The 22,192-nt window shown below is 37.9% G+C and overlaps 1 protein-coding gene across 1 annotated transcript in view; it reads right to left on the reverse strand.

The window, feature by feature from the left end:
• Positions 1–1,701: 1,701 nt before the first annotated feature.
• Nars2 (asparaginyl-tRNA synthetase 2, mitochondrial (putative)) overlaps positions 1,702–22,192 on the reverse strand; it is a 107,280-nt gene continuing 86,789 nt past the window's right edge. Inside the window, exons 10-14 of the mRNA XM_013014133.1 lie at positions 20,799–20,865; positions 17,221–17,358; positions 8,219–8,316; positions 5,681–5,707; positions 1,702–2,293 (exon numbers count right to left, since the gene is read on the reverse strand). Of these exons, the coding sequence (XP_012869587.1) occupies positions 2,149–2,293; positions 5,681–5,707; positions 8,219–8,316; positions 17,221–17,358; positions 20,799–20,865 (475 nt within the window). The 3' untranslated portion in view covers positions 1,702–2,148. The remainder of the gene's footprint in view (positions 2,294–5,680; positions 5,708–8,218; positions 8,317–17,220; positions 17,359–20,798; positions 20,866–22,192) is intronic.

The following is a 22,192-nucleotide window of genomic DNA, read 5'->3' on the forward strand; positions in this document are numbered from 1 at the left end:
GAACTGGGCCGGTTCAGCCCTCCTTAGGCAACCTGGTGTTCCCCCGCTCCCGGGAGGTCACCATATTGATGCTGAACTTAGTGCGGACACCCGATCGGCATAGCGCACTGCAGCCCAGAACTCCTGGACTCAAGCGATCCTCCGGGCTCAGCCTTCCGAGTAGCTCGGATTACAGGCGCGCGCCACCGCGCCCGGCTGCTGTTTGATTTTGAATTAGGTTAAGAAATGATTCATAAACTCATTAAAAATAACCTAAGAAAACTATATGAGACTCAGAAAATTCAATTCTTCAATGAGTGACTTTTACAATGATTTGCTACACTGAATTCTACTGAAAATACTATTTGCTATAGGTTCATATATATGCAACTCAATGAAGACTAAATGACTAAATAAGAGTTCTTAAGAAGTCTGTATAGGGTCTTTTGTTGTAGTGCTTGGGATTATAGTGCTGTACCAAATGACATGCATGCTAAGCAAATGCTCTGCAGCTGAGCTACATTTCCAGGCCTTATATATATATATTTTTTTGGTCAGTTGTGGTGCCTGAACTCTGGGCCTGGGCACTGTCCCTCAGCTCTTCAGCTCAAGGCTAGCGCTCTACCACTTGAGCCACAGTGCTCAAGTGTGTTGCTGAGGAATTGAACCCCGGGCCTCATGCATACAATGCAAGCACTTTACCACTGAGCCACCTCCCAGCCCCCTGTCCTTAAATATTTAAGGACACACACAGCCATATCATTATCCTCATCAACTCTGTGAAGAAAATTCTTGTACTTACACAGAATAAGTGGTTTGTCCAAAGTGCTAGACCTGTGAGGTCTCAAACTGTCAAAGCATTGCTTCTATCATTCTTTTAGACCATGCCAATTCTTTTTTTTTCTGTTTGTTTTTTGTGTGCCTGTTCTGGGGCTTCAACTCGGAGCCTAAGTATTCTCCTTGAGATTTTGTGCTCAGGCTTGAGCAATAGCTCCACTTCTGGCTGTTTTAGGGTAGTAAATTGGAGAGAAAAGTCTCAGGGATCTTCCTGCCCAGGCTGGCTTTGAACTCCAATTCTCATATCTCAGCCTTGTGAGAGACTATACCAGTTATGGCTGAAAAATTGCTCATCCTTTCATCTTAGCCACATTTCCCATCCCTGTTTTGAATTAAAGGTACTTTTCTTCCACATTTCATCAGGAAAGAACTGAGAAATTTAAAAGTAACTTTTTTCTGATATTGATTTAAAAATCTATTTTAATGACAGCATAGTTACAAATATCTAATATTGATTATCTACAACAGTGTCTAAAGAGTTAAATTAATGTAATCGCATCAACTTTTATAGATTAGAAGTTACAAATGTTTTTTTTAAATAACAAGCCCAATGGAAGATTTTAATTCAGAACAGTAAATTCCTTAACTCAATTAAAACACTGATAAGAAATATTCAGCTGTAAAGTTTAGTAAACATTGAGAATAAGATGGACATTTACTAAAGGTTAAATGGCAAAAAAGAAAAGAGCCAACAACATTTTATTTTGAGCTGCTGGTTGTTTCTCAAAAGCTATACATGTAAATAAGTGATCTACTGATAAAAGACAAAGTAAAAAACATTATTGCATCTTGTCTCAATGTAAAGACTTTTGAGGCTATTTAGTTTGTTTTCCTTCCTTCCCTTCCCTTTGCTTCCCTTCCCCTCCCTTTCCTTCCCTCCTTCCCTTCCTTCCTTCCTCCCTCCTTACTTTCCCTCCCTCCCTCCCTTGCTTCCTTCCTTCCTTCTCCTTTGTTCCTTTTTGAGATGGGGCTCACTGTGTTGTCCAGGATGTCCTTGAACTTCTAGGCTCAAGTGATCCTTCAGTCACAGCTTCTGGAGTGGCTGGGACAGTAGGCCTAATATGTAGGCTCAGCTACATATTTTCTTAATCAAGATAATAGATTTGAATGTCCACTTGCTAGAAGATCTTCTCCTGGGGGAGTTAATTATCTGATGAAATACTTTTGACTTCCTAAAAAAGTCATGATTTTATTTTTCTTATGTTACATCTTATGGAACAATAATTATATATTGAAATCAGCATTTCTATAGCTCAATAATGCAGACTTCTGTATGCATATTCTGATGCAGTGACTTTGCCACAGGGAACTTTTCCTTAACCACCTTTTTAGCTATAAAAGACAGGAATGAGTAAATCTTGGAAAAGGGATAACATCTTTGATATTGGCGATTCCCAAGATGCACTGTAAGTAGCGTTCAAATCCCATCCCAAAACCTCCATGTGGCACAGATCCAAATTGACGAAGGTCCAAATACCTGTTTTTAAAAACAGAGAATGATTACCTATAAACACTGTATGATTAGAATTCTACATTTCAAGAGTCTTTTGCAATCATTTGTTACGGTTCTACATCATTGTGGTAGACCAGCCTAGTCTTTTCCCTCCTCAGAGAGAGAAATGGAGAAGTTACAGGGATGTAGCTACCCAAGGTTACCGAGATAAGTGGCAGTACATCCTGTTGTGCAGCTGTAAGCTTTAGTCACTTGATTCTTTTTCCTTTCAAGTTATTTATGAGTCCACAAATGCAAAGTCTTGCCTCATGAAGCGCAGACTATTTAATACTGAGTTTAACTGTTTTCCTTTCTTTTATTGACATGCCAATGATAATGCTGTTTTCCTCTTTGCTCACGTTATACTGCTGAATAGACAGAAAAGAACGAAGTGCTTTTCTAGATATATTATAGAGAGTTATGCCCTTGATTTTACACTGCATAGGGAAAGACATGGATATGGTCTGCGATAGGTACTTCCTTCATGAAGAACGACTCTTTAAAGTTACAAAAATATACTTTTTGAGTGCCAGCATGGGTCCAGTTTCTGTTTTTGGACCAGTGCTGATTCCTGGAGTCATTTTTCTAGTACACTCAATAGCCTCTAATGCTCACCCAGGCATATTCTAGTCTCACTTAAGACAACATGGCTAACAAATGGTACAGCCATGATTGAGACACAGATTTCAATAAACCAACATAGAATAACATGTAATGAAGAGATTTTATTTATATAATTTGTATCATTTGGTAGAGAACTTTTTGAGTCATCTAATATGAATTAAAATAAGGTGTATCTTAAATAATTAGTAAAATGATTTCTACAATAAGATTTATCACATAGCTGACAGTCATTTGGCTCAAGCATAAAGATTGTCATCTATCTCCTTGCTATTTATTTATTTTTTTGGGTCCGGTCATGGGTCTGAACTCTGGGACTGGGTGCTGTCCCTCAGCTCTTCAGCTCAAGGCTAGCACTCTACCACTTGAGCCACAGCACCACTTCTGGCTTTTTTCTTTTTGTTTATGTAGTGCTGAGGAATCGAATCCAGGGCCTCAGGCATGCAAGGCAAGCGCTCTACCACTGAGCCAGCTTCCCAGCCCCTCTCCTCACTATTTATAATAGCAGACAAACTATTATTTTAGGGAGTCAAAATTAAGTATTTACCTTCTAAAACAGATAACTTTCAACAAGATGAGCTATAACCACAAAGAGTATCAATAGGACTTACTGATCTCAGATCAAACTCAGATTAGTATCTTGAGTAACTGAAATTTAATTGGTGAATTTATATTTTAGGTTTACAAGTCATGCAAGTATCCTTGGATTTAGTGACAAAATGAGACAAGATTGATCAAAGGCATATCAAACCACTAGTCATAAATACCTGAAGGACTTGAACAGGCTTCTAGAAATAGTTTTAGATGTGTCTAAATTTCTCATACATTGGTGCTGACATGTTTGTAAACTCAGTTGAAATTTCTTATTTCCTGAGTTGGCTTTGTCAGGTTAAAACAAAACACTAACTACTTCCAAGAAAAATATGTGTATGTACACATACACACACTTGATTGTTGTTACGATTCTAGGGCAACTGGTTATAGAAGAGATACTGTTAAAATCTGCGAAACTAGGGGCTGGGAAGGTGGCTCAGTGGTTAAAGCGCTTGCCTTGCATGCCTGAGGCCCTGGGTTCGATTCCTCAGCACCACATAAGCAAAAACAAAAAAAAAAAGCCGGAAGTGGCGCTGTGGCTCAAGTGGTAGAGCGCAGGCCCAGAGTTCAGGCCCCATGACCGGACCCAAAAAAAAAAAAAATCTGTAAAACTAGTTATAGGTTTTCTTTGCACATTGTCTGTAAAAGCAGGGAATGAGTATCTTTTCTCATGCCTGGCTATTCACAGTATGGAGGAACACTAGCAGAGATCAGACTTGAGTATTTCTAAGGTTCCTTCTACCTTTAATATACTATGATTACCATGTAACAGGAAGCAAAATAATAAATACTTACAGTTAGAAATCTTAAAGAATGTGAAAACTTTAGTTGGGAAAGATTAATATTGAAATTGTCAATAAAAACTAGCAAAGGCCTAAAGTTACACAACCAATAATTAAAACAATTAGCTTTTCATCAAGGCTAGTTTTTATATCCTATATTAACTCACAGACAGAGTCTAAGGAGAAATGCATACACTTGCTTAGTCAGGCTTATTAACTAAGTATCAAGACTCAGAGCAAAGGAAAAGGGGTAGAAAGTAGCATTTACTGAGTCTTCCATTCAGAGTGGATATTTAATTTATATTGTTTCATTTCATCCTTACAATAACTCTGAGAAACAATATAATCATTCCACTTTGTAGCCATAAAAAGCAAGATTCTCAGAGAGATTAAATAAGCTCAAAGCCCTTAATGGTAATTACAAAGCATTCAAATGCCATTATCTGGATGTAATTTTAGCAACTCTGAAACCTATCTTATTCATTACTAAAAGTGTAATTTACCTCTTCTTTTCCTGAGGACAGCAAAGGGTTAATGAAATCTGCAGTACTACATCGAGTTTCTAAAGAAGTGTATTACAGAAATACTAACAAGTAACTTATCTCTAGTGCAAAGTTCTTTAATAGGACTGTGAAAAGAAGTACAGAACAGACAGGAAGTGAATGTCTAACTGCAGACAGATGTCTTTCTTCTCTAGGTAACTAAGATTCCAGTTCTTGCAGACCTTAGACTTAATTTGAGTTTTCACACATAAAGAAACTGAAGCATAGTTAAGAGCAAAGGTATTTGATTAAATGATCACTTCTCAGCTCCAAAGTTTTAACTGTAAGATCTGTAAGGCACTTTGCACCTCTGGGCCTTAGGTCTAAAAGAGGTAACAAAAAGGGAATAATAATAGTACCTATCTCTCTGAGCATTGTGATGATCATGTGAGATACTATACATGAAAATGTTAATTGATATATAATAGATCTTTTTAACACATCAAAATAACAACTTAGTTTTCATGGAGCTAAAGAAAATTAGTAAGCTTCTGATTCCCTGTTCAACTATTAACACTCTCCCACGGAGTGTGTGAATACAAGTAGAAGTCTTTTTTTTTTTTTTGGGTCCAGTCATGGGCCTGAACTCTGAGCCTGGGTGCTGCCCCTCAGCTCTTCAGCTCAAGGTTAGCGCTCTACCACTTGAGCCACAGCACCACTTGCGGCTTTTTTTTTCTTTTTGCTTATGTGGTGCTGAGGAATCGAACCCAGGGCCTCAAGCATGCAAGGCAAGCGCTTTACCACTGAGCCACCTTCCCAGCCCAAGTAAAAGTCTTTTTATGTAACATTCAGACCAGTAACTAGAATAAGATCATTTAGGGACATGTTCTTACCATTGGTAAGCTTCTGTAAGTCCTGATCTATAAAAGGAAAAAAAAATTGTTTCAGGCAATGGCAATAAGATAAATATATAAATCACTTAACACTTATTCTAGATTATGTATAAAGAGCTCTTTATGAAAAAGTACGCCAAAAAGATTGTGTCTTCCAACAATATGCAATGGAGTTGAAGGCATAAAACTTGATAGTAAGTTGCTAATAGTCTAAGCTATTCTCAAATAAGTGTTAGACAACAAATGCTACAGAATGAAAAGAGGATCCAAAGACTAATCTGAAATGGGCTTATTGTCCTGTGACATGAAAAAAAAATGATTACCAGTTAAGATGGCTGAGTACACACAATGAATATAGATACAATTCATATTCTACAACATTACACAACACAGATTCTGAGGCTGCCTTCATAACAGTGTTGCAATTTTGTCTTGTCTAATTTGAGAAATGTAAATAACATTTAAGCATTCAGTGTTCATTAAAGTTAATCTCAGCCCTGTTTAAATAACAAATTGTCCAGGACCACAGTGCATCTGAAGTGATGAGGGCTGTGATAATTTAAACATATAATACTACAGAAAAATATGACCAGTAATCACAGACAGATCCCTGAGATAGGGAAACACATATCCATTTCATTAGGAAAGATAAATTTGGTTATTATCAAATATTAGGTAAACATTTAAGGTTATGAGGAAAGGTTTCCTGGAGAAAGGAAGTTAGGAAAGAAAACAGACCAATTAATCTTTCAACAGAAGAGATTTCTTGCCATGTATGATTTTTATTGTGTTTAAAAAAAACAACAACAGAAAATGCTGAAATTCTTTCCATCTAGCGTCTGACCTTCAATTCCACAACTTTCTCAGGATTTTGTAACACTTTGGTGGTAGTATGGAGTCTTCTCAGGTCCTCTTAATTCTCCTCCCCACCCTCCACACCCCTCTTTTTCTTTGGGAGCCTAAGCCAATACAGACCTTAGTAGACTGGGATTTCAAAACTAAATTACCTAAAGATTTATAGATTAGGATCTTGGAAAAGCATCTATATTGAAAGCATTTCTCCATTAGGAAAAGAAGGCCTTACTAATGGCTAATTTAATAGGATGCTTTCAAATTCTAGCTTTTCCAGATTATGAAACCAAGTATTATCTGGAGAAGAGGATTAAGACAGGAAGTTTATAAGTCTGGAACAGCCCAAGTGAAAATCATGGAAAATTGGTTTAGAACCTGGGCTAATTAGGAAGTCATTGTGGTCTGCTGGCAAACCATACATTTTCTGGCAAATCTTGAATATACAGGAGTGGTAGTTCAATTAGAAATATGATTCCCTATTTCTCATCTCCAAAGTGTTTTCTTTTTCTTGTTTTTTATCTTTTACATTTTTTTTGGGGGGGGGGGGGGGGGAGGGAGGGGAGGGGAAAGGGGGCTGGTTCTGAGCCTTGAACTCAGAGTATGGACACTGTCCCTGAGCTTCTTTTGCTCAAGGCTAGCACTCTATTACCTGAGCCACAACTCCACTTCTGGGTTTTGTAGTAATTTATTTCAGGTAAGAGGTGCAGTGGTTCACACCTGTAATTCTAGCTACTCTGGAGGCTGAGATCTGAGGATTGTGGCTAGAAGCTAGCCTTGGCAGGAAAAGTCCATCTCCAATTAACCACCAGAAAATTGGAAGTGGTGCTATGGCTCAAAGTGGTAGAGTGCTAGCCTTGAGTGAAAAAAGCTCAGGGACAGCACCCAGGCCCTAAGTTCAAGCCCCACTACCAACAATAACAACAAATGTTTCAAGGACTTTCTTGCTCAGTCTGGCTTTGAACTGTAATCCTTAGATCTCAGCCTCTTGAGTAGCTAGTATTACAGGCATGAGTCACTGGCAGCTAGCTTAAATTATCTTTAAGTAGTTGTACAAAGGACTTTTCATTTAACAAAGCATTTTACAAATACAATGTATCTTGATCAATGTTACCCTTTTCATCATTTTCCAAAGTATTTTCTCTGCATTTATAGATCCATTTACCAGGTCTCAAACAGCAAGTCAAAATAAAATAGCAAAATCAAGACCCATACACAGTAGAGAACCTGGGGAAGTGAAATTTCCTTATTCTAAATGCTAGCTGAGCAGTTATTTTTAGTTCTTTTCTTTTCCTGTCTTTATCCTTTTCCTGGTTCAGTCTGCCCTTATATGTTGTAGGAGGCTGCCATTTACAAACAAGAGAAGGTTAAAAAGAACACAGGCAGGACAAGCTTACAGGGAAAAGCTTCCTCTTCCTTTTGCTATTTAAAAAGCTCCTTTCTACAGAGAGATATATGTACAAATGGCAGACAAATATTATTGTAGGCTTGTTTCTGACACTGTGAGTCTTAAGAAAATGAAAGCTGAGAAAGATTAGAAACACTTTACTCAGGCTACAGGACTTTGAGATCTAGGACTCTGAGATCTGTGACTGTCAGGTGTAAGTACCAGGTGTTTTTCTCTGTTACTTTAGAGGAACTACCTTTGGACTATTCTAAAGAGAATTTTCTTTTAGGTTGGATCAATACCTGGCCAGTTGTTGCTCTAAGAAATGGTACCGCTCCTCCCTGAGGCTGCCTCCAAAGAGCTCTCCTACCCCAGGTACCAGAAGATCAACAGCAGCAACCTAGAAAAAAAGAGAAAAAGAAAAAAGAAGAACCATGAATAGCATTACATTTTCAGATTATTCCAACAATCAGTGGATACTAAAAATTACTTGCCACTATGCTGGAGGAATACACCTTGTCCTATTTCTTTTTAGATTTCTTTTTTCCTTATACATTTAAGAATAGCATGGTATAGATCAAAGCACATTAAAAAAAAACTTATTATTCTAAAATGGGGCATAGTGGCTCAGAAGGCTGAAATCAGGAGATGGAGTCTGAGGTCAGCTTGGGCATAAAGTTAGAAGCCACCATCTTAACCAATAAAAAGGTAAGCATGTTGGCACATACCTGTCATCCCAGCTGTAAAGAAGCAGCATTAATAGGAGGATCATAGTCCAGGCCAGCCTGGACAAAAAGCAAGATCCTACTCAAAACATAACAAGAGCAGAAAGGACTGGGGGCATGGCTCCAGTGGTAAGCACTTCTCAGCCAGCTAAAGATACTCAATTTAAACTCCAGTATCACAGAAACAAACAATCTTAAATATTCAAATTGCCTTCCTTCACTGTAAAATGAATATTTCTCCCCATAAAAGTAAAAAGACAACTTTTGATGTTTTAATAGCTTTACAGTTTCTTATTTAGAAGGTTACACATGGTGGGACATGCCTGTAAGCCCAGTACTCAGAAATATGAGGCAAGAGCATCTCGAGTTCAAGGTAAGACTATACTATAAAGCCATTTTCTCATTAAAAAAATGCACACACACAAAAGTATCTTAATTTAACTGCTTTCTTTTTGTTGTATGTGTGTGTGTATGTGTGCATTTGTTTTCTCATAATAATGTGACAATGAAGAATTTAATTTCTGCTTCTAGAGATTGAACCTAGGGCCTTGTGCAGGCTAACCACATGTATCCTACACACTGCTGCCCCTACAAATGAAGAGATATAATTTGCAGCATTTCAGAATGTGATATGTAAGTTTAAGTATTGGTTATTAATCAGATATGAATTAAAATATACCACTTTGGAGTTAAGAAGACAACATAAAACTATATAAGAGAAGAAGTAAACTACTACTGGCATATACTTGTTACACCTCTTCTAGTCAGCAAGTTGGCACAGATAAAAGAGGCTTTAAATATGCAGTATGTTTTGAATCAACCACAGGAAAGAGATTAAAACACAGGGTGTTTATTACAGCATTATTTACAATAACAAAATCAAGTGTACAACAATAGGAGACTATTTGATAAATTTCAGGCAATGATACAAAAAAAAGGGACTTACGTGTACATAATGTGAGTTAGTTATGTTGCCACTAAGATGGGAATGTAGATTTAAATTATTCCTTCTTTTCTCTTATTTGTATTTCCTATTTTTTTTTTCTTTTTGGGTCTGGTCGTGGGGCCTGAACTCTGGGCCTGGGCGCTGTCCCTCAGCTCTTCAGCTCAAGGCTATCGCTCTACCACTTGAGCCACAGCGCCACTTCTGGTTTGTTTCTTTTTGCTTATGTGGTGCTAAGGAATCGAACCCAGGGCCTCATGCATGCAAGGCAAGCGCTCTACCACTGAGCCACCTTCCCAGCCCCTATTTGTATTTCTTTACTATCTAAAATGATGTCACAAAGCATCCTAAAGTGGGGTGAGGGGAAGCTGGCAGCTTGTTACTTCAGTTTGTATTTCAATTATTAGTAACATTTAATTTTTCAGAACATTTATTTGCAATTTGTATTACTTTGGGAGAACAAATTCTTTTCTTTTGTTAAAGCTCAAGAATATAAAAGCACAAAATGGAGAAAAATTTAGTGTAATGCTGAGCATGGTGGCTCAAGTCTGCTAATTCTTGCTAGTTGAGATTCAGAGATTGGGAAATCATGGTTTGAGGTCAGCCCCAGCCAAACAGGTCATGAAAAGTCCATCTCAATGGCTGGGTTCAATGGTGCACCTGTGATCCAGAAACAGCAGAAGCACAATGATTGGGCACAGTGGTGTAGTGCAGGGTGTTATACTCAGCAATTCAGGAAAAACACTGGCTCTACAAACCAGAGTACAACTGGGAAATGAAGCCACACGTGTTTGAAAGTTCCTTTTAGAAAATATCCAACCCCTTTAAGTAGATGGTCCAAAGCATTTCTATTTATTCCTGTTTCTAAGTTTTGTCTCTGATTATTTCTGAGCAACAAAGATGAAAAGTAACGACATAAGAACACCCAAAGTAAGTCAACCTTCCTACATTAGTCTTTTTCCTGGAACCTTGTTAAATCACAGCCAAGAGTCAGACATGACCTGGAATTATTAAACATCTTTCCGAATTAACAATCCTAAAAAGGTTAAGACCAGAAAATATACTTATTTGAGTTTCATGGCTTTGGGAGTAATGAACTTTCTGGAATAGGAACCAGAGCTAAATCACTAAAGAATTCACCTAATTTATAGTAAAAAGTTTTCTTAATCAAAAAAATTACCATTATTTGAGTAGTTGTAATTAAAAATTACAACTGTGCTTTAATGCATCTTTGGAAGACTTGAAATAACTGGAAGGACTTCAGCGCTTCTGTCCTTTCACTCCCCTGCTGGGTACCACTATAGACTACTTTTCCCCAACTACCCCAGCTTTAAACAAAACCTGTTTACTTTGGGCAAATGTTCTAGGAGTGGAATGGCCCTGGCCATCTTCCTCCATGTATGTAAGTTTTAATTTTGCTTAAGTCACACAGCTGCAACAACATGCTGTCTAGAAATAGTATTGGTTCTCAAGCTGAACAAACCTTACTTTCTATTTATGATACTCCCCCATGATTCAGATTCTTTGATTCTGATCAACATACTGAAAATGAAACTCAGCTCTTGAACTAACAAGCAAGTTGGGCATAGTATTGCCTGTCAAAAACAGAAGGGCCTGGGGTGTGTGTGGCTCAAGTGTTAGAGTGCCTAACTAACAATCATAAGACTATTGAGTTCATAACCTGAGTACTGCTTCCAAACAAACATAAGAAACCCCAGGCAGACTAGACAGAAACAAAGCCTTTGGTATACCATTTTTTCCTATATTGAGTTCAAAGAAAGGAAAACAGTTTAATGTCCTTTCTTTGTTTACTTCTCTTTCCTTCTATTTCAGGATTTAAAAACACTAATGACCATCATATTCAGATGCTTTTTAATTTAATTTTTCAGAGACTATTACTTGGATGGTATAATATTACAAAATATTATGAAAAGACAATGTTTTACAAGCCATAGGAACATATTTGTGGTCTCAAGACTCTCTTACCTTTTGTTTTAACTGCTATCCCATTAGTATTGTGCCTCTGTAAACAACTAGCTAGGTTAAAAAGAAAGACCCTTCCAGATGCAACAGTGGGCTGTCAGGAGCAGCGACTGAAAAGGTTTGAGGCTAGTATAACAGTGAATCAATTTTACTTCTTTTTCTTTCCTTTTTCTTCTATTGGTGGTACTAGAGTTTGAGCTCAGACCCTTGTGCTTGCTAGGCAGGCCCTTTCCAACTACAATGCTCCCTGGCCTTTTGCATTTCAGTTTTTTCCAGACAGGGTCTTGTGTTTGCTTGGGACTGACAACAGACCAAGACAAGATCCTTCTACTTGCTGCCCCCAACTAGCTGGGATCACAGACATCACGAGCAGTTTATTGATTAAGATGGGGGTCTTGCTAAGTTTTTATCTAGGCTGGTCCAGAACCTTTTTTTTTTTTTTTAAATTGGTCATGGGGATTGAACTCTAGACCTGGAAACTGTCACTGAGCTCTTCAGCTCAAGGCAAGCACTCTAACACTTGAGCCACAGTGCCACTTCTGGTTTTCTGGTGGCTTATTGGAGATAAAGAGTCTCACAGACTTTCCTGCCTAGGATGGCTTTGAACCCTGATCCTCAGATCTCAGCCTCCTGAGTAGCTAGGATTACAGGCTTGAGCCACCAGCACCTGGCTGGCCAGGAACCTTGATTTTCCTTTTCTCTGCTCCTGAGCAGCTAGGATCAGAAGTGTTTGTCACCACTTGTCTGGTCCTTGAAAGAGGCAAAAGTTTTACAGTTTGCAAAGATTTTTAATGGTTTTAAAGGAATGGAATGCACACCTTGCCTTGAAATATATGTTCTTTTTCCCTCAGGGCCAAGGTAGTTACCACATTTCTTTCTTCCTTCGGGAGCTCTAAATTCCAGGCAAGCTAGCAGAAAACATCAGCTGGAGGCCAAAGGTTTTTAATATATGAGTTCTTCCCCTTAACAGAGGAAAAGCATTTCTGTTTAAACCATCATTTTTAGAATAAAAGTCTAACTTCTGGAAACTACCTGTGACTTTCCCTACTTTTCCATCTTCTATTTCATAGACTATTGATGGGTTTGGGTTTAGATTTTTTAAAAAATTCCTTTTTTCTATCTTAGTAATTGTTACCACTTAATCTAAGATCTTATCTTTCCCTCCTAGGTAGTAAAATTCCCACAATTATCTTACTTGTCTTTAATCTCTTCCTACCTCAATCTCACCTATATACCAGTTGTTGGGTTTATTTTTCATTTTGTCTTCTGCTATGCTGAATGAAGCCCAAGATTTCTCCAGTATTTCAATCTCTCCATAATTTGTGTGTGTGTGTGTGTGTGTGTGTGTGTGTGTGTGTGTGTGTGCGCGCGCGCGTGTGCACGTGCACCAATACTGGGGCTTCAACTCATGGCCTGGGTGTTCTCCCTTAGCCTTTATGCTCAAGGCTGGCACTCCTATTGCTTGAGCCACACCTCTACTTCTGGCTTTTTGGTGGGTAACTGGAGATACGTCTCATAGATTTTCCTGCCCAGACTGGCTTTGAACTGTGATCCTCAGGTCTCAGTTTCCTGAGCAGCTAGGATTTCAAGTGTGTGTGACCAGGGCCCAGATTATAGTTTTAATTTGCAAAGCAATTTGGTACACAGTTAATGAGATTTCCACAAGCCTGTAAGACACAAGGGTAATATCCACCTTTAAAGTAAACTTAGCTATTAAAGTATAATGTATGTACAAAATATATACAAATAATGAGTATATATAATTATACTTTCATGAAATGAACACACCGTGTGACTCGTGATAATTCTTGTGAGGGCTGTCCTTTTCTCCTTGCTCTTACTGAGATGTGACTTGTGCATACACAGGTTTCGACCTTGATGTACCACTATCTGCTACCCTCATCAGAGGTCAAACAAATGGGTTTGCCTGATTGTGGGCTTCGATTTTTACAACTGAGTTAAATAAACACTTTTTGCAAGTTATCTGGGTCGGTATGTGGCTTACCAACACAAGACTCTGCCTGTTTCCAAAGTGATTTTTTTTTTATCAATTTATATTCCCACCAGCAGTAGAAGTTTCCTAACTCTGTTATGAACAACTGGAATCACAGGCCTTTTATGTTAGCAATTCTAATTGGTATGTAGTGGTGCCTTTTTGTGGTTGTAATTGGCATTTCCCCATCAACAAATGGGATTGACCATGAACCCCTGAGAATATTTGGCCAAGAAAGATTAAGTGGTAGTTTCAGAAGCAAAACCTAGGGTTGCTGGCTGTATGTCAACTGCTTCTTCTGACATACTACAATACTTTATTCTAGAAAGATCATGGCTTTAGCAAAGCCACCAAATATGCCACATATCCTGCAATACTTAACAACTGTATGATCTTGCACAAGTGTCTAGCCTCAGGTGCTAAGAAACAAAACCATCTTTTCTGTAAGAAGGGGATTACAGGCCCTTATAGGCACATTCAATGTATTCAATATGTATTAGTTTTTTTCTCTTTTGAACATTATATTTGTCACATAATAGGTTCTCAATAATGGATGCTTATTTAGAATCTGTGTTTAATCTACTTTTAATCTTTTCTTCAGCCTAAAAGCCTGAGCACATTTCCTGTCTAATTCTGAAAATTGAGTTTACTTAAGTATGATCATGTAAATAATTTCTAGACTCCCTGAGTTTCTTTTTCTTTCTTTTTGTTTTTTTTTAAGAAGAAAAGATTTATTGCCAGCAGAGCTAACAAGGCCAAGTTCTCATGAGGAAAGGGAGAAAATGGTCCTCCCTGAGTTTCTTTTCTTTGCCCTTCTTCATAATACTATAGATTTGAACATTCTTGTTTTACCAGAAGGCTTAGGGAGCATCTATGTTCATGTTTATCTGGCTGAAATGGAGAAATACACTAGCAGCAAAAGTTTAAAAATCTATTTCACACACACAAAATTACTTTTCCTCTCATCATTCTCTAGAATTCCTTGAATTCTACAGAATTCACAATGTACAATATTTAACAGTAAAGAATAAGGGAACAAATTAAAATGGACTGAAATTCATACTTTTAACTTTGACATAAATTCCTAGGATAGCCATTCAACACTAAAAAAGTTAGGAATAAAAGCAGGTGCTTAATAAAAGCAGGTGCTTATTTCAACAGGTTGTAAAAAACTTATAATCTATGGTTAAGGTTAATAGCCCTACTAAATGATACTTGAATATTTTGGTAATGATAAGCTACATGCTATAGTACTGCATAAATTGTGGAAGTACACAAAAGTCTTATTATAGTGCTTTCACAGACCACATAATTAGAGAGACTGTGCTATAAACAAGGCCTAGTGATTTGTCTCAAGGTAAGATATGTTAGTGCAGTCCATGGGACAAATACCTTTTTAAGGATTCTTATGTAATAACTATGTTAGATGGAAGTGCAGGCACTCTTGCATTTGTACATACACACATTATGAATGTGCTCTATCTCTGCAATATTTAATCCTGTCAACTTGATTAGACTGAAAAGTATGTAGGATATTGTTTGTTAGTAATAACTGACTTAATGAATGGATTAAGCCTTTGATAGATTCATAATCTGATGGCATTACTGGGAGGTATAAAAGACAAGTGGTGGGGCCTACTAAGAAAACTGGGTGACTTGAGACATGGGCCTGGGCTATGTCCTATCTTTTCTGTTTCCTAGATATGATGTGAAATGTTGTGCTCTGCCAGGCTCTTCCTGACACGTTTGAAACTGTGAGCCAAAATAAATAGTCCTCTTTTACATCTATTGTTTATGTTATATATTTTGGTCACAGTGAAATAAAAGTGATTAATAAAATTACAATAAGTTTTGGGTCTCCCTCATCAGTATTGTGGTTTGAACGCAGGTCCTTGAAGTTGCTCAGTTACTTGAGTTAGGCCTCTACTTTTGCAGGTTAATTTTTGGAGATGGAATATCTCATGGACCTTTCTGTCCAGGGTTGGCCTTGAACTCTACCCTCTAGATCTCAGCTTTCTGAGAAGGTAGGATTACAAGTGTGAACCACCAGCACCTGGCCACAATTAAGTTTTAATCACAATGTAGACAGTAAGGAGAAAAAACTTCATTGTTCTTGATTATCTACCACTCCAAATATTGCCATGTACTTTTCATATATTACGTAATTTAGTCATCAGAACTCCGGAACACAGTAAATCACAGCTTCACCTACCACCCTGCCTACAACCTCCTAAGATTTGAAATGGGCTATGCCCAAATTCCTAACCCTAAGAAATATGAAACAAAAAAAAATTTGCTATTTGTCCAAGAAAAAACAGATAAAGAAACTCTGGAAAATATTATCATTTTACTTGTAGATATCAGGAAACTAAGATTTAAAGGTGGTATAACTAAGATTACATAGTTATATGCACAGATCTGAGAGTTGACCCTAAAAACATCTTATCCTAGGGCCATTAGACTTTCCTTTAAGCCATACTATAATCACTTATAAAATTTAAAGTGGGCTGGGAAGTTGGCTCAGTGGTAGAGTGCTTGCCTTGCATGCATGAGGCCCTGGGTTTGATTCCTCAGCACCACATAAGCAGAAAAAAGCCAGACGTGGCGCTGTGGCTCAAGTGGTAGGGCACTAGCCTTGAGCTGAAGAGCTGAGGGACAGCATCCAGGCCCAGAGTTTAGCCTCCACGACCAACAAAAAACAAGAACGAAAATGAAATTTAAAGTGAAAGTTCTTTATAGCACCCCATCAATTTCTTTAGCAAATTAAGTCACTACTTACCATGTACCTACTATGTGTGTCTAAAACCAAGCTGAATTGTATACATTCACCTATCCATCTAATCACCTGCCTATCACTAGATATCTTCCAGGCACTTTGTCAGGCACTAACAATACACTGGTGAGTGAGAAAGTGATCTTCAGGATCTCCAACATAGAGTCATTAATTCATTAATTAAATAGCCATACACTACATAAATACAAAAGAATAACTGCATTAAAGGTTATAATAAACATCCACATTAAAGTTTATGGGCTCATGCTGTAATCTTAGCTACTCAGGAAGCTGATATCTGAGGATAGCAGTTCAAAGTTAGTTTGGGCAGGAAATTCTGTGAGACTCTTTTCTCCAATTAACCACTGGAAAACTGGAAGGGGCACAGTGGCTCAAGTGGTAGAGCGCTAAACTTGGGCACAAAAGTTCAGGGACAGAGCCCTGGGCCAGAATTCAAGCCTCAGGACCAGCACATACCCACAAAAAAAGTTATGGTAGATTATAGTTAGTAGTTCTAGTCTGAAACTTCACGTGCTACTACTGCAGCATGTAACAGAAGTTGGACAGTAGATCTGTCATACAGCGTTGCCATAAAATATTGTAAGATATTTCCTCTCAGTTAAACCAAAACAAAATAAAATACAACTTTACTTGCATTGGCTAATTAAGGCCACCTTTTTGACAGATGATGTTTACAGAACACTGGAATCTTGGAATTTCATTGTTAAGTTTGTTAGAGGTAATGGATTTAGAAAATATTGTCACTGAAGAGATGAAAAGAATGATAGCTATAATTTAAATAAACATCAGAAAAACTAGATAAAATTAAACCAAGGAAAACCCAGAGTCAGATAATAAACCCCAACTTAATGAATATCTTTTCTTACTGTGTGCTGGGGGCCATCTTCGTTATCCCGCATGTAGAAAGGCTTGAGTGCTCGTGGATAATTAATGATGAAGACAGGTATGTTACCACAGTGCTGTACTAAGTATTTCTCATGTTCAGTTTGTAGATCAGCACCCCACTGTCATGAAAAAAAAATAGTAATAGCAAAAGGAGAGGACAGATGTGAAACATTCAATTAAGTACCCCAAAATAGCTTCTTCCAGTTCCAAGGGTTCCCACTCCCTGAGGCTCAGTAATGTGTGGAGCTGTCTGTGAGGTTACACAGTTGACTTAAACTAAAGGGATGCACTTGTTAGCCAGAACCAAAGACCTGGAAGGATGAAAGCTGAATCCAGTACATAAACACTATTTTTTGGTCCCTCAGCAGCATTAGCGAGTGAACAGCACCAACAGGAAAACAAAGCGTACTTTCTAAAGGGCTAAAACTGTTCAGCACTGCAGTTTTTATTAATATTGCTTAGAGCTTCTCTCCAAGTTACTGTTGCTATGTCTTCTCAGGAAATTAAATGATGGAAGATAATATTTCTAATATTGAGTCTATCTCTGGCTAGATGGCTCTTGTTGGTGAATTTTTTTTTTAAATTGAGTCAACTTAAATACAATATGCTCTTTGATGGCTAATAGAACTGTTGAGCAAATACTAGTGTGCTTATCAAATTCCAGGTACAATGTTAGGTACTAAATTTAGTAATACAAAAGCAGTTAGAATTCTCTACTTCACAAAACTTCCAAGGTGAAAGACTAATATTAAATTTAAAATTACACAAAAATATAATTGGTTACAAATAAAAACAAGAACAAATTATGGTTAAAACACTTATCAGAATATCTGACAAGTGGGAATAGGAATGGTGGGAGAGATGGTTTAAAGACACAGATACTATATATTTATATTTATATATATTTTTTATTTTTTGGTTGGTCCTGGGGCCTGAACTCTGGGCCCGGGCACTGTCCCTCAGCTCTTTAGCTCAAGGCTAGCACTCTACCATTTGAGCCACATTGCCACTTCCAGCTTTTTCTGCTTATGTGGTGCTGAGGAATTGAACCCAGGGCTTCAAGCATGCAAGGCAAGCACTCTACCACTGAGCCACCTTCCCAGCCCTTTTTTATATTTTTTTAACCCAGGGCCTCCACTCTACCACCTGAGTCACATGCACAATTATTTTGCTTAGGTTATTTTCTTCCTGGGCCAGCCTTGGACTTTGAACCTCCCACCTACATTTCCTGAGTAGCTGGGATTACAGATCATGCATTACACAACTGACTTATTTGTTGAGATAGTCTTGCTAATATTTTGCCTAGACTATCCTGGAACCTGATCTCTACCTTTAAAGTAGATGGAATTGCAGATGTGAGCCACCATGTCTGGCTTACATGCTTAATATTATGTTGTTACTCCTACTTTTCTAGAGACCTCTTTTTTCTCTCCCGCTTTAAAACAAGAAGTTTATGTAAATATGTGAAGGGAAACCTATCTAAGATTTATCACCATCATTATTATTACTATTATTATTTTTGTTGGTCGTGTGACTTGAACTCTGGGCCTGGGTGCTGTCACTGAGCTCTTCAGCTTAATGCTAGTGCTCTACCACTTGAGCCACAGCGCCACTTCTGGTTTTCTGGTGGTTTATTGAAGATAAGAGTCTCACAGAATTTCCTGCCTGGGCTGGCTTTGAACCTTGATCCTCAGATCTCAGTTTCCTGAGTAGCTACGATTACAAGCTTGAGCCACCAGCACCCAGCTTATTATTATTTTTTGATGTTATTGTTGCTTAACGCCAGTATGGGGGTTTGAACTCAGGGATCAAGCTTGCTTGGCTTTTACTCTATCACTTGAGTCACTCTTCCAGCCCTCTAGGCTTCATTTTTAAGAGTACTTTAACCTTACTTAAAATTTCCTTACATGTAACAGTTACGCATAAAAAACTTACACAATAGTCCTTGATTTTACAATGATAAATAAAACCATTAAAATTCTCCAACCAGGACTGGGAAGGTGGCTCAGTGGTAGAGCGCTTGCCTTGCATGGATGAAACCTGTGTTCGATTCCTCAGCACCACATAAGCAGAAAAAAAAAGTCAGAAGTGGCGCTGTGGCTCAAGTGGTAGAGTGCTAGCCTTGAGCTGAAGAGCTGAGGGGCAGCGCCCAGGCCCAGAGTTCAGGCCCCACAACTGAACCCCCACCCCCCCAAAAAACATTCTCCAACCAAATAAGATACACAAAAAAAATAAAAAGGATTATGAATAGCTGAATAAGAGTATCACTAATGGATAAAAGGAGTAATGTTGTAAACCAGGATTTTACGCTCCTCATTTCCATTTTGATGTCAATCAAAACACACTATTAGTCATTTGGTTTAAAAAAGAGAGAAGTCAATATGTTTATGTACATATATCAGTTACTATATATACAATATAACAGTGGGGAAGGGGAAAACTGACACTGCAGTAGGCAGAATATCATGGAACCAAACAGGTTTTCTGAGACAGCATTCTTTTCTTTCTTTCTTTTTTTTTTTTGGTCCGGTCATGGGGCCTGAACTCTGGGCCTGGGCGCTGTCCCTCAGCTTTTCAGCTCAAGGCTAGCGCTCTACCCCTTGAGCCACAGCGACACTTCCGGCTTTTTTCTTATGTGGTGCTGAGGAATCGAACCCAGGGCCTCAGGCATGCAAGGCAAGCACTCTACCACTGAGCCACCTTCCCAGCCCGACAGCATTCTTTTCTTTTCTTTTTTAATGTTCTGGTCCTGGGCCTTGAACTCAGGGCCTGGGTTTTGTCCCTGAGATTTTTGTCTTCAAGGCTAGTACTCTACCACTTGAGATACTGTTCCACCTCTGGCTTTGTGGTGGTTACTTGGAGATAAGAGTCTCATGGATGGGTAGGTGGCTCAGTGGTAGAGTGCTTGCCTTGCATGCATGAGGCCCTGGGTTAGATTCCTCAGTTCCACAGAAGCAGAAAAAGCTGGATGTGGCACTGTGGCTTAAGTGGTAGAGCACTAGTCTTGGCTGAAGAGCTGAAATTCTTGTTCAATATATAACATATCAAACAACCATGGTACATAGCTTGAATTTATGCAGTCTTTATCAAATAAATTTAAAAAACAAAAGTCTTCTTTACAAAGAGCGACTGTGGATGACAGAATTAAAAGACAGTGACAAACATGTTTAACATATTGTCTAAACTTATTTAATCACAGAACCTTCTTTAACTATCACTTTAAAAAATTATTCAGAATGTACACGGGAATGACTGACCTTCTCAATTCTATAGTAATATTCTGTGATTATCAAGATTTTTTTTTCCTGATTTTCATTTTCCTAAATTTGGAAAACCTTTTTAAAAACCTGCTACTAGAAATAATACAATTCTAGTTCAAAATTATTTCTCAACCTAAGTATTTTAACAAGGTTCAGCAAATAGTAAACAAAGCCTACACATTATGAGCAAGTACACAAAGGTTAATATGAAGGATTCTTAATGAAGTAAACTAAGAACAAAAGGGAAATACTCCCTCTCTCCCTCTTCCTCTCTCTCTCCTCTTCCCCCTGCTCTTTACCTCAGGAGTGAAGGTGAAGTTCTGGGATGCTTGCTTTAAGATCTCTACTGCTTCTGTATAAGAAATGCTGGAAAAATAAGTAAAGCAGAAAGGTTAACACAACAGGGCTGGTCTTACCCAGGCCATCTCAAGAACCACTTAGAAATAGGCCATTTCTGTGAGGTCAGTAAGTATGTACTGAATAATTAATTCAGAATTAAATCTAATTCAATACTATGAAATCCCAATTTGCATGAAGTGACTATTCAATAACCCTACAATTGATTGGCTTTCAGTGTACATAGGGAGCTGGTCATTTCAGCAATTAGTTTCTCTGAATCCATGCTGTTCTAATGCCCTAGTAATAAAAGGTATCAAACACTGAGACTCTCATTTATCTAGCCAATAAATATATATTTGGCACATATTAAGTACTAGACTTTATTCTAGATAGTGGAAACTTCAGTAAACAAAAATAAACAAGTCTCTGCTTTCAGGAAGCCAAAATTCAACTGTGTGTTTTGTGTGTGTGTGTGTTGCTGTATTGTGGATATATGCGCATATGCATACTAGGAGGAGGGATGAAAAACAGAAATAACATAATACTAGACAGGTAGTAGTAATATGAAGAAAAATACAGCAAGAAGATAGAGGATGTTTGGAGTCAAGAAAAGCCAAAATGAGTTGGAGACATTTGAATGCAAACCTGCATCAACTGAAAAAAGATGAACAATATGATATCTGGAAAGGAATATTCTAGGCAAAGCAAACAGCAAGGACAAGAGTCTAATGTGAGGAACACTTTGGCCTGTTGAAGGAATAAAAAATGTCAATGTCACTGGAGCGAATTGTACAAGGGGAAGAATGTCAGTAAATTAAGACAGAAAAAGTTATTCTGAGGTCAGATCATACGGATATTTTTGGGCCATGATAAAAGGCTTGGTAATATATTATAAGCACAGTAAGACTGTAAGTGTCACTGTCTTTGTGTGATATATACATACAGTTAAAAAAATCAGTAGGTATAAAAGTACTCAACAGTGGGAAGTGAGGGTATGAGCATCTATCTCAGCTATTCAAGAGACTGAGTCAAAAGATCATTTGAGCTCAGTAGCTAGAGGCCAGCCTGTGCAACATAGCAGGAAAAAAAAGAAAATACCCCATAAAATAGAGCAAACACTTTCCTTCTATCTCTGACCATAGCCACCAGTTTTCTCCCTTCTCATATTTCATTGTTATTGACTTCTTGTGTATCCTTTGAAGGATTTTATGTATATATACACAAATGATAATATATAATCACTTTTAGTAAATGTTTGCTATAGTACATAACTATAGTATGTACTTCTTTGTACTTTATTTTTATTTATTTATTTTTTGGGTCTGGTCATGGGGCCTGAACTCTGGGCCTGGGC

This window comes from Dipodomys ordii, unplaced genomic scaffold, assembly GCF_000151885.1.
Source record: "Dipodomys ordii isolate 6190 unplaced genomic scaffold, Dord_2.0 Scaffold22, whole genome shotgun sequence".
Taxonomy (NCBI): Eukaryota; Metazoa; Chordata; class Mammalia; order Rodentia; family Heteromyidae; genus Dipodomys; species Dipodomys ordii.